The sequence below is a fragment of the Ooceraea biroi genome, chromosome 7 (genome assembly GCF_003672135.1).
Source record: "Ooceraea biroi isolate clonal line C1 chromosome 7, Obir_v5.4, whole genome shotgun sequence".
NCBI classification, from domain to species: domain Eukaryota; kingdom Metazoa; phylum Arthropoda; class Insecta; order Hymenoptera; family Formicidae; genus Ooceraea; species Ooceraea biroi.
This window is the reverse complement of record NC_039512.1, coordinates 4,850,345-4,862,326: the sequence shown is the minus strand read 5'-3', so window position 1 is coordinate 4,862,326 and position 11,982 is coordinate 4,850,345. Positions and strand designations below refer to the sequence as shown.

The following is an 11,982-nucleotide window of genomic DNA, read 5'->3' as shown; positions in this document are numbered from 1 at the left end:
TATTACAGTAATTTTCATGAATATTTATTTTTAACATAGCTAATAACACTATCAGTTTTTATCCTTGCCTAGTTCGCTTTTATCCGCTCTTATCGGAAATATTGGACGCTAATTCCATTTTCATTATGTAATAAACTAAATTAGTGATTTTTGCGTATCCTTTAACCATATTTTGCTAATAAAAACGATGTATATCCAGCCGATGTTTTTAATAACTGAAAAGTAACACATTTTTATTCAAAAGAACGGTAGATAAAATAACATGTTGTCTGTATTTATTTTTATTATTTAATATATATGTTCATTATTTAATAATTTAATGGTATGATTGTTTTTCGGAAAGACTGCATACGTAAAACAACGTTGATTACTCAACCCCTTCTAACAAAAATCTAAAAAATTTAAGGACTATTTATATATGTTAAAGAAATGTATTAAAAACGCATTACCAATGTAATACACAATAATTAACACTTTAAATTACATTTCGTGCGCACGTTAAATGCCCAAAAATCATATTGATTATAATGAATAAAGCAATTATAGATTATGGATTTCTATAATCTTACGCTGCAAAAAGTAGCCATTGTTAACGGTATCACTTTTCCTGCAGTGATGCGAAACGGTTTGCTAGCGCGTATCATTAATAACATAAGACTCCTTGAGTTCCTTGAGTCCAACTTATACCAATCAAGATCATATATAGCTTGATATACTGCATCACCCTGCCATGTATACACATGTACACACATATAAAAGAGGTATCGTATAATTAATAATTACGGACAGCTACTATTAATTAATAATAATAATTATTTGACTACTCTTTGTCTTTTTCAAAACAGAAAAGATAGAATTGGAAATAAAAAGATAAAGTTATCGAAGTATCGTAATTAATATTTTTAAAAGCTGCTCTTTATAGAGAATAAAAGATTATATATATGTTTATGTATATAAAATACATATGTAATAATGTCACACAAATTTATATATATATATATATATAGATATATAGTGATATGTAAAATTTAACGTTAGATAATAATAGACTATACAATTCTAAAATTTGTGCGTTGGTACGTGTGTTCGTGCATGCAATATATTCTCGTTAGATGTGTTGCATCTGAATATATATTTACGTTAATACATTTGTTAAAATAAATATACCTTATTAAATATAAATAACTATATTTATCTACGTATATCACTAAACTTATACGTGTAAACCTATAAATCTATATATATCACTTACGTGTTCTGTTATAAGCTCTCCAGCACCGCAGTAGAGAAATGTGTGTGCTAATAGAATAATAACACCAACTATCACATAGCATATTCGTGAAAAAGGTACCTCACTCATTTGTTCATCCATCATCACCTAAATAATATATCATGATATTTTACTAACAATAAATCTGAATAGAATGGGAATAAGTATTGGGTCGTCCGGAAAGTTCGTGCCGATTTTTAATAGATGGCGTTGGAACATGTCTGAATATATCAATGTTATTGAAAACATACGATTTATATACATATGCTTAAAGGTGACATTTCAACGCATCTTTAGGAAAAAAGTTGTTTGAGATAAATTGATTCGTGTCAGTTTTGTACTCTTTTGAAGATGGAAGAAAACAAAGAACATTTTAGACACTTGATGCTTTTCTATTACCGGAAAGGCAAAAATGCCTCACAAGCAACAAATTCGATATGTTCTGTTTACGGAGAAGGCGCTTTAGCCGAAAGAACCGTACGTAAGTGGTTCGCTAAGGTTAGAGCTGGTGATTTTAACCTTAAAGACCAAGAACGCTCGGGCAGACCCTCTACTACTGATGATGACCAAATCAAGACACTGATCGAGAATAACCCGCACTACACGACACGTGAATTAGCAGAGATACTGAAAATATCGAAAACCACTGTCCACGATCATGTAGTGAAGCTTGGTTACGTAAGTCGCTATGATGTATGGGTTCCGCATAATTTGGCCGAAAAAATTTAATGGATCGCATTTCCATCTGCGACTCGCTGTACAAGCGCAACGCAAACGTACCATTTGTGAAGCAATTAGTGACGGGTGACGAAAAATGGATCATTTACAACAATGTAGAACGAAAAAGATCCTGGGGTAAGCGAAATGAACCAGCATTAACCACTCCGAAAGCCGGCCTTCATCCAAAAAAAGGCATGCTCTGTGTCTGGTGGGATTGGAAAGGAATCCTATATTATGAGCTTCTACCGCACAACCAAACGATAAATGCAGATAAGTACTGCTCGCAATTGGACGAATTAAAGACAGCGATTCAGGAAAAACGTCCAGAATTAGCTAATAGGAAGAGCGTCGTGTTCCATCAGGACAATGCCAGACCTCATTTTTCTTTGACTACCCGACAAAAATTGTTGGAGTTTGGCTGGGATGTGCTACCTCACCCACCGTATTCACCAGACATTGCACCTTCAGACTTTCACTTATTTAGGTCTTTGCAAAATTCTCTTAGCGGCAAGAACTTCAACTCTTTGATCGATATAAAAAACCACCTTGAGGAGTTTTTCGCCGAGAATCCTAAGAAGTTCTGGGAGAATGGAATCTTCCAGTTGCGTGAAAGATGGACAAAGGTTGTGAAACAAAACGGTGCATACATAAGTCAATAAATATTTATCGACATAAAAAAATGTTGCCTTTGAATTTTCCTTCAAAATCGGCACGAACTTTCCGGACGACCCAATAATAAGAACAAGTAAAACATGTTACACAATTTTATATACTAAAAATGAGAAAGCTAAGCCCCATATTCTTAACGTACGTTTTGTTAAACTTACATTGAGTAGCAGAAACCCATACAGACAAAATACGATACCAAAGTAAATTACCAACCCCAACATCATCGGAGCGAATATATCTTCGATTTTATTGGTAAATCTGTAAAGCATTGACATAAAAAGATGTGATATTAGAATGAGTACAATGTGGAATTTTTATTCTATTGAAACCTGTGAAAACCTGATAAGTCGTATATGAGTGATCACATTATTACGTAAAGATCCATCAAAAGTTTCGGACGTTGCCATACTGGCTAATTGATATTTGAAATTCTCCAACTGGCCACAAGTGTGCAGGATCACCAGTCCAAGGAGGGCGTCTACTGATGTATAAATAACGGCTGCCAGGATTATCATTATAGCTTGACTAATAAATGTCAGCTCGAATTGTGGACTCAAATCTGTGTCGTAGAAGTAATATCCCTGTAGCGGCAATGGCTTATCGCTATCCGTAAGATTCGACAATCGCCTAAATGGTAAACCAAAATATGGAAAAACGATGGCCACAATCGCTGGACATCCTATCATCATGTAACCGCAAATTATGATCAATCGGCCAGTTCGTGTCCACTTCATCATTACATCCCTCTGTGCATCTACCTTGAATGCTATCCAGTCATTCGCCATCATGTTTAAGATGGATAAGAGAGCTTGGAAGTAGAATAATAATAATGACAGTCATGCAAAAGATAACTTATTTAAGATCATTATGTTAAATTGTGTTTCAAACTATTTATAATTATTGGATAATTCACAATCAAAAAAGAACTAACAGGGCAATTTTACAATTAATTTTTCAACTAGAACAGAAACAATATTTTATACTAGAGTATTATATTATATAATTTATTCCTAAATTATAAGACGATAAAGTAACAGATAAAAGATCTTGAAAGGAAAACATGTTAAAACTGAATATCTCTGGTCAAATGATTCTGGACATACCTGTTTGTTTCCATCGCATAATAATAATTTTTAATAAAACCACCATCATAGGTAGTGTGACTTGCAAGTTATCTATCACAAGTATTATATTATTCAGAACTCGTATAAGAGAACATATGAGAGGAATAACACAAACAAACGTTATAATGATGAAAATAATGTAAGCACGAAGATTGGATATGTAGCTAGTTTTGGCTGCTTTGTTGATTGGTGGCCATAAACCGACCAACTCCAAACCGTATCGATTTAATTCAACAGCCCACACAAAGTCTATAAGTAAGTAGGCATTAGAAAGCTTATAATATAATATATTTATCAAAATATAAAGATTCAGTATCAAAATTAAAGAACCAGAGTTTTAATACGGAGATCTAAGCTTTTATGAATCTAATAATGTAACATAACTTTCTTGTCATTTAATAACTTGAAACTCAAAAATTAATTCAAAAGTTAAAAATAATATAAATTAATAATTGGTAATCAAGAAAAATGTATTACTTACACATGTTACAGATGTAATATAAAAACTTTGTATTCAAATAACAAAAAGTACAGAAGGCGTAACAAAGCCACAAATTTTATATTCAAAACATACAAAGAATATAGATTAACTTTATTGTAGGAGTTATATAACATGTAATTTTTGTAAGATGCAATATGTATGTGTGTAATATAATAACTGGAATTATTGTGTAAAGTGAACTTCAAAAGAAGTAAAAACTTAGTACCTTTATAGCTTGGATATGTAGATATATCCATGCTAGAGATTAATGCGAATTTATGCGAAGAAAACTGTTTTCAGCGGTCTGTTGCGAAAATGATCATAACGCATGCTTGCGATGCGAGTGTATAACCACATATTGCTTCACCGAAGAGTACATTAAATATTAAAAATGCTATGCCTCCAGTTTGTGATAGGTGCTCATTTCGGACAGAAACTTTGTTATATGTTGAAGTTATAAAAAGAAGTGAATATGTGTTTGCTGTGGTAAAAGTGAGAGATATATTATACCATCGTACATCGTACATCATTTCATCACAAGTTGGAATAACATAAAACTTTTTTCATCCATAATAATTTACAAGATAAATTCGCTTTGAAAAGAGTACTAGCTGTTTAATAGGTCTATCTATAACAACACCGAAAACGCAGAAAACTGCATTGAGAAGAATACGACAAGGTCGCAGAGTGCGATATCACATGTACGTATTTTGTGAATGGCTTCGGAAAGGATAGTTCATATATTCACGTGAATGAATGTCCTATTATATAATATAAAGTGACTTTTAATATCCAACTTGCAATTATCTAAATTTTATCATTAAAGATCGGCATCTCTTACGTGAGTCCTCCAGTTATCAACTGACTTCAGTGATACTCTTATATACTTGTTCGCATCATCTCTTTTGGCGGAGTCATCGTAAGGACAATTGCTTTTTATGGTATCCCAGAGCTTCAATCACAATAAAAGAAAATCGCTTGAAACGTCATCAAAAAGAATGAAATGTCGAAATATGATGAACACAACGTGCTCTATGACATATATGTGTTTGCAAAGGAGGAAATAGATACAATAGTTTTAAAAGAGTAGCCTTGAAATATTGAATATTATATCCGATTTTACAGAAATTCACAATAATGTGGTTTGTAGTATAAATAAATAACAGATATTACAGTAATTTTCATGAATATTTATTTTTAACACTTTTATAATTAATAACGCTATCAGTTTTTATCCTTGCCTAGGTCGCTTTTATCCGCTCTTATCGGAAATATTGGACGCTAATTCCATTTTCATTATGTAATAAACTAAATTAGTGATTTTTGCATATCCTTTAACCATATTTTGCTAATAAAAACGATGTATATCCAGCCGACGTTTTTAATAGCTGAAAAGTAACACAGTTTTATTCAAAAGTACGGTAGATAAAATAACATTATGTCTGTATTTATTTTTATTATTTAATATATATATATATATATTCATTATTTAATAATTTAATTGTATGATTCTTTTTCAGAAAGAATGTATACATAAAAAACGTTGATTACTCAAAAACTTCTAGTCAAAAAACTAATAAAATTTGGGACTATGTATATATGTTAAAGAAATGTATTAAAAACTCATTACCAATGTAATCCATACTAATTAACACTTTAAATTACATTTCGTGCTCTCGTTAAATGCTCAAAAATCATATTGATTATAATGGATAAAACAACTATACATTATAGATTTCTATAGCCTTACGCTGCAAAAAGTAGCCATTGTTAACGGTATCACTTTTCCTGCAGTGATGCGAAACGGTTTGCTTGCTCGTAGCATTAATAACATAAGATTCCTTGATTTCCTTGAGTCCAACTTATACCAATCAAGATCATATATAGCTTGATATACTGCATCACCCTGCATGTATACACATGTACATACATATAAAAGAGGTATCGTATACTTAATAGTTACAGACAGCTATTATTATTAATTAATATTAATAATTATTTGACTAATCTTTGTCTTTTTCAAAACACAAAAGACAGAATATAAAGAAATTGGAAATATAAAGATAAATTCATCAAATTATCTTATAACTTGCACGTAAATAATATTTTTAAGAGCTGCTCTTTAGAGAATAAAAATTATATATATATATAAAATATGTAATAATGTCACACAAATCAGCATGTTTTTGTCTTTTATTAAAGAAGAAATATATACATACACATATATGCATATGTATATAAAATATGTAATAATATCACACAAAGCAGCACTTTTTTGTAGTCTTCTATTAAAGAAGAAAAATACACACGCACACACGCGCGCGCGTGTGGCGCGTGCGTGCGTGCGTGCGTGTGCGCGCGTGCATGCGTGTCTTTCTTCTTTAATTAAAGACTGCAGAAAAGTGCTCCTTTATGCGACATTATTATATGGTTTAAAGTTTTAAACTATATGTTATATGTATATCGTTCATAACTGGTTAAATTTAGTTTTTACTGAAACACTGCGAGTCATCGGTACGATTCCGCATGGATTTAAACAGGTCTATATTTTTTACTTTTTACGTCGTTGAACCAATGTAGAATCGTACCGATGACTCAACAGTATTTGCGTTGGGCGGGTACTGCAGGTTGCCTTTGGCGAAGCACCCTCCACCTGCACCCCCGCCGAAAAAAATATAAACAAACTCCAGGGGGACCACCCCGCCCGTGGTGGACCCCGATTGGCGTGGAATGTCCAAGACACGGACCTCGTCGAACCCATGCGGAATTATTTACTTTAATCATTAAGCAATTGTTGTTAATAACTGTTTAATTGATAGCGTCAAGAACGCGAATTTACTAAGAACAATCAATCAATTCTAGTTTTAACTCAATTATTTCAGTTAAAACTAGTTTTAACTACAGCAGTCAGTTAAAATTAGTTTTCACGGATTTCGGGTTTTAATGGTACATATATGTATATGTATATCACTTACGTGTTCGGTCATAAGCTCTCCAGCACCGCAGTAGAGAAATGTGTGTGCTAATAGAATAATAACACCAACTATCACATAGCATATTCGTGAAAAAGGTACCTCACTCATTTGTTCATCCATCATCACCTAAATAATATATCATGATATTTTACTAACAATAAATCTGAATAGAATGGGAATAAGTAATAAGAACAAGTAAAACATGTTACACAATTTTATATACTAAAAATGAGAAAGCTAAGCCCCATATTCTTAACGTACGTTTTGTTAAACTTACATTGAGTAGCAGAAACCCATACAGACAAAATACGATACCAAAGTAAATTACCAACCCCAACATCAACAGAGCGAATATATCTTCGATTTTATTGGTAAATCTGTAAAGCATTGACTTAAGAAGATGTGATATTAGAATGAACACAATGTTGAATTTTATTCTATTGAAACCTGCGAAGACCTGATAAGTCGTACATGGGTGATCACGCTGTTACGTAAAGCACTATCAAAATTTTTGGATGCAGCCATATTGGCTAATTGATCTTTGAAATTCTCCAACTGGCCACAAGTGTGCAGGATCACCAGTCCAAGGAGGGCGTCTACTGATGTATAAATAACGGCTGCCAGGAACATAGTTATAGCTTGAAAGAGAAATGTCAACTCAAATTGTGGACTCGGATCTGTGTCGTAGAAGTAATAGGCCTGAAACGGTAACGGTTTATCGCTATCCGTAAGATTCGACAATCGCCTAAATGGTACACCAAAGTATGGAAAAACGATGGCTATAATCACTGCACATCCTGTCATTATGTAACCACAAGTTACGATGAATCGGGCAGTTCGTGCCCACTTCAGCATTACATCCCTCTGTGTATCTACCTTGAATACTCTCCAGTCATTCGCCATCATGTTTAAGATGGATAAGAGAGCTTGGAAGTATAATAATAATAATGATAGTCATGCAAAAGATAACTTATTTAAGATCATTATGTTAATTTGTGTTTCAAACTATTTACATTTATTAGTTAAGTCAAAAGCCAGAAAGGGAATAATAAGGCAATTCTACAACTAGTTTTTCAACTAGAATAGAAATAATATCTTATCCTAGAGTACATTATGCAGGGAGTCTGACATAAGACGAAAAACCTCTCGTCCACTGATAGTTCTCGTCAAACTGAATTAAAAAGTCCTGTACCATTTTGCAACCAACCACGTAAAATTTCGAGTAATTAAGTAAAGAAAATTCAGCAGACGCTATTGGTAGCGAGTATCGGATTACAGCGGTAGCCTTTTCTTACGTCATCCCTCGCTGCCAATCGCTTCCACTGAATTAGCGAACTTTCTTTACATAACTATACGAAATTGTACGTGATTGTTTGCAAAATGGTACAGGACTTTTTAATTCAGTTAAGACGAGAACTATTAGTGGACGAGAGGTTTTTCGCCTTATGTCAGACACCCTGTATAATTTATTACTAAAATTATAACACGATTGATAGAGTAAAAGAAAAAAGATCTTGAAAAGAAAATATGTCAAAACTGAATATTTCTGGTCAAATGATTCTGGACATACCTGTTTGTTTCCATCGCATAATAATAAGTTTTAATAAAACCACCATGAGAGGTAATGTGACTTGCAAGTTATCCATCACAAGTATTATATCACTGCGCACTCGTATAAGAGAACATATAAAAGGAATAGCACAAACAAATGCTATTATGATAAAAATGATGCAACCACGAAGATCAGATATGTTGCTAGTTTTGGCTGCTTTGTCGGTTGTTGGCCATAATCCGACCAATTCCAAACCGAATCGATGTAATTCAACAACCCAAACAAAGTCTATAACACAATTACATATAACAATTATATACAGGGTGTCCGGCATGAAGCGGACCAACGCTCGTGAGCTGGTAGAGCACAGTGAACTGAAAAGAAAAGTCCTGTAGCACTTTGCAATTTTCGCAATATTAACGGAGTTATTAATTAATGAATATAAGCGAATGAGGGCGGTGCGTGCAGCGAGATAGGTCGGCAGGAGGGCCGCGCGCTCTTCGATACACCGCGAGCTAGGCGGGCGGCGGGGGTGAGGGAGAATAGGTATCTTAGATACTGACAATAACAAGGGCGCACGGTCCTCCTACTGACGGCTATCTTGGAAACTGATAGAAACAGCATGTGACGCTGGGGCCCCGCGCTGAGCGATAATTGATTCATATCCTTTTTTCCAAAATAGTTTATTTTGTGGCAATTTTATTTTAAGGTAAAAGAAATTGTTTTTAAGGCAAAGGAAAGGAAAGCCATCGTTTCCTCACCGCCTTGCGGTAGATATTCCGTTTGGTGTGAACGTCGCTTCGTCCGTCCATAAAATTCGGTCGGGAAATAACAAATTCCGTCTACATTGTGCGAGGAACCCTGTTTGCGTTTTGTTTAATTATTATTAATTAATAACAAATAATCATGTCAGTATACTCTTGAGCCGTAAACGCCATCGTAAACGATTAACGAACTATTAACGAGGACACGAACACGATTTATCGCGACACGAAACTCTTTCGTAAACAAGAGAAGAAACACAGATATAAATAACAGCGGAATTATGCGATGTGTACAACGTGCGAAAGAAACAGGATCTCTTCAGCCGCGAAGAAATGATATGTGTAATGCACGACAACATATACGTGCCGATGACGAAGAAAGGATCCTGCGGATGTTCGAGGAAAATCCAGGAAGCAGTGTGCGCCGTGCAGCTCATGCGCTCGGTTACTCGCGATACGTGGTGCACTGTACTTTACGTCAGAACGCGTTGCACCCGTATCATTTTCAGCGAGTTCAACAGCTCCTTCCGAGGGATGCAGAACAACGCATCTATTTTTGTGAAGGTATTGTAATTATTTTCATTCGATAGTTGCGATAGTTTTCAAGGTATATTAATTAATAATAATTAAACAAAACGCAAACAGGGTTCCTCGCACAATGTAGGCGGAATTTGTTATTTCCCGACCGAATTTTATGGACGGACGAAGCGACGTTCACACCAAACGGAATATCTACCGCAAGGCGGTGAGGAAACGATGGCTTTCCTTTCCTTTGCCTTAAAAACAATTTCTTTTACCTTAAAATAAAATTGCCACAAAATAAACTATTTTGGAAAAAAGGATATGAATCAATTATCGCTCAGCGCGGGGCCCCAGCGTCACATGCTGTTTCTATCAGTTTCCAAGATAGCCGTCAGTAGGAGGACCGTGCGCCCTTGTTATTGTCAGTATCTAAGATACCTATTCTCCCTCACCCCCGCCGCCCGCCTAGCTCGCGGTGTATCGAAGAGCGCGCGGCCCTCCTGCCGACCTATCTCGCTGCACGCACCGCCCTCATTCGCTTATATTCATTAATTAATAACTCCGTTAATATTGCGAAAATTGCAAAGTGCTACAGGACTTTTCTTTTCAGTTCACTGTGCTCTACCAGCTCACGAGCGTTGGTCCGCTTCATGCCGGACACCCTGTATAACACAATTATAAGCATTAGATAGATTATATAATATATGTATATATCAAAATACAATAAGGATTCAATATCTAAATCAAAGAACTAGAATTGGAATACGGAGATCTAAGCTTTTATGAATCTAATAATAATTTAACATAACTTTCTTGTCATTTAATAACTTGAAACTCAAAAATTAATTTAAAAGTTAAAAATAATATAAATTAATAATTGTTAATCAAGAAAAATGTATTACTTACACATGTTACAGATGTAATATAAAAAATTTGTACTCAAATAACAAAAACTACAGAAGGCGTACAAAGTCACAGATTTTATAATGAAAATATAAAACAAATATAGATTAACTTTATTGTAAGATATATAAAATATGAAATTTGTATAAGACGCAATATGTATGTGTGTCATATAATAATTGAAAAAATTGCGTAAAGTGTATTTCAGAACAGTGAAGAATACGTAAAAACTTAGTACCTCTATAGCCTGGATACGATTTAGACATATCCATACTAAAGACTAATGCGATGAAGGTTTCGACTGTCTCTTGTGAAAAATGATGATCACGCATGTTTGCGACGCAAGTCGCAACAACGTGATGCTTCACCGAAGGATACATTAAATATTAAAAGTGTTATACCCAGTTTATGATAGTCCCTCGTTTCGAACAGAAAGTTTGTCATATGTAGGAGTTATAAAAAGAAGTGAATATGTGTTGGCTGTGGTAAAATTCGGAGAAATATTATGCTATCGTACATTGTACATCCAACAAAAGTTGGAACTAACAACACAAAAATTTCTTCATGCATACTACTTTTTTCATGTATAATACTTCACGAGATAAATTCGCTTTGAAAAGAGTACTACATTTTTAATAGATCTATCTATAGCAAAATCGAAAACGTAAAGAAATTTCAGTGACAGAAAGACAATAAGGTGGAAAAGTACGATATCACATGTATGTATTTTGTGTCTTCGGTAAGATTAGTTGGTCATATATTCTCGTGAATAAATGTAAATATTATATACTCTATTATATTTAATTATATATCTAGTGAAGTTTACTATCCAACTTGTCATTATCGAAATTTTATCATTACAGATTGACATCTCTTACGTAAGACCTCTCCTTATTCATTGAGTTTTTGCTGTCCTTACATATCTCGTTCACATTTTTCTTTCGGCTGACACATCCTGTACAATCGCTTTTTATAGTAACCCAGAGGTTCACTACTATCATC

At 34.0% G+C, this 11,982-nt stretch overlaps 2 protein-coding genes across 3 annotated transcripts; both read right to left on the bottom strand.

The window, feature by feature from the left end:
- Positions 1-8: 8 nt before the first annotated feature.
- LOC105287201 (odorant receptor 13a-like) lies at positions 9-5,339 on the bottom strand. Of its 2 annotated transcripts, none has more exons than XM_026971012.1 (7): positions 4,491-5,339; positions 3,763-4,032; positions 2,999-3,467; positions 2,818-2,917; positions 1,253-1,378; positions 570-725; positions 9-215 (listed from the first exon to the last, which is right to left on the bottom strand). In XM_026971012.1, exons 1-7 carry the CDS (start codon positions 4,519-4,521, stop codon positions 162-164), a joined length of 1,206 nt encoding a protein of 401 aa, XP_026826813.1. In that variant the 5' UTR covers positions 4,522-5,339; the 3' UTR covers positions 9-161. The 2 variants fall into 2 exon arrangements, with proteins under 2 accessions (XP_026826813.1, XP_026826814.1); XM_026971013.1 differs by lacking the exon at positions 4,491-5,339 and adding an exon at positions 4,265-4,447.
- A 98-nt stretch (positions 5,340-5,437) lies between these two features.
- LOC105277511 (odorant receptor 13a-like) lies at positions 5,438-11,777 on the bottom strand. The gene is made up of 7 exons (XM_026970981.1): positions 11,219-11,777; positions 8,810-9,079; positions 7,697-8,165; positions 7,517-7,616; positions 7,240-7,365; positions 6,015-6,170; positions 5,438-5,652 (listed from the first exon to the last, which is right to left on the bottom strand). The coding sequence occupies exons 1-7, from the start codon at positions 11,358-11,360 to the stop codon at positions 5,599-5,601; spliced, it is 1,317 nt and encodes a 438-aa protein (XP_026826782.1). The 5' UTR covers positions 11,361-11,777; the 3' UTR covers positions 5,438-5,598.
- Positions 11,778-11,982: the final 205 nt, after the last annotated feature.

Bases quoted from the DNA above. Each gene is read 5' to 3' on its own strand.
- LOC105287201 (XM_026971012.1), bottom strand. From the start codon at position 4,521: ATGGATATATCTACATATCCAAGCTATAAAG. The intron at 4,033-4,490 runs GTACTAAGTTTT...ACTTACTTATAG, and splicing joins TACATATCCAAGCTATAAAG to ACTTTGTGTGGGCTGTTGAA. The intron at 216-569 runs GTAAGATTATAG...GTTACTTTTCAG, and splicing joins CAATGGCTACTTTTTGCAGC to TTATTAAAAACATCGGCTGG.
- LOC105277511 (XM_026970981.1), bottom strand. From the start codon at position 11,360: ATGTATCCTTCGGTGAAGCATCACGTTGTTGCGACTTGCGTCGCAAAC. The intron at 9,080-11,218 runs GTACTAAGTTTT...ATTGTGTTATAG, and splicing joins ATCGTATCCAGGCTATAGAG to ACTTTGTTTGGGTTGTTGAA. The intron at 6,171-7,239 runs GTAAGTGATATA...GTATACATGCAG, and splicing joins GAGAGCTTATGACCGAACAC to GGTGATGCAGTATATCAAGC.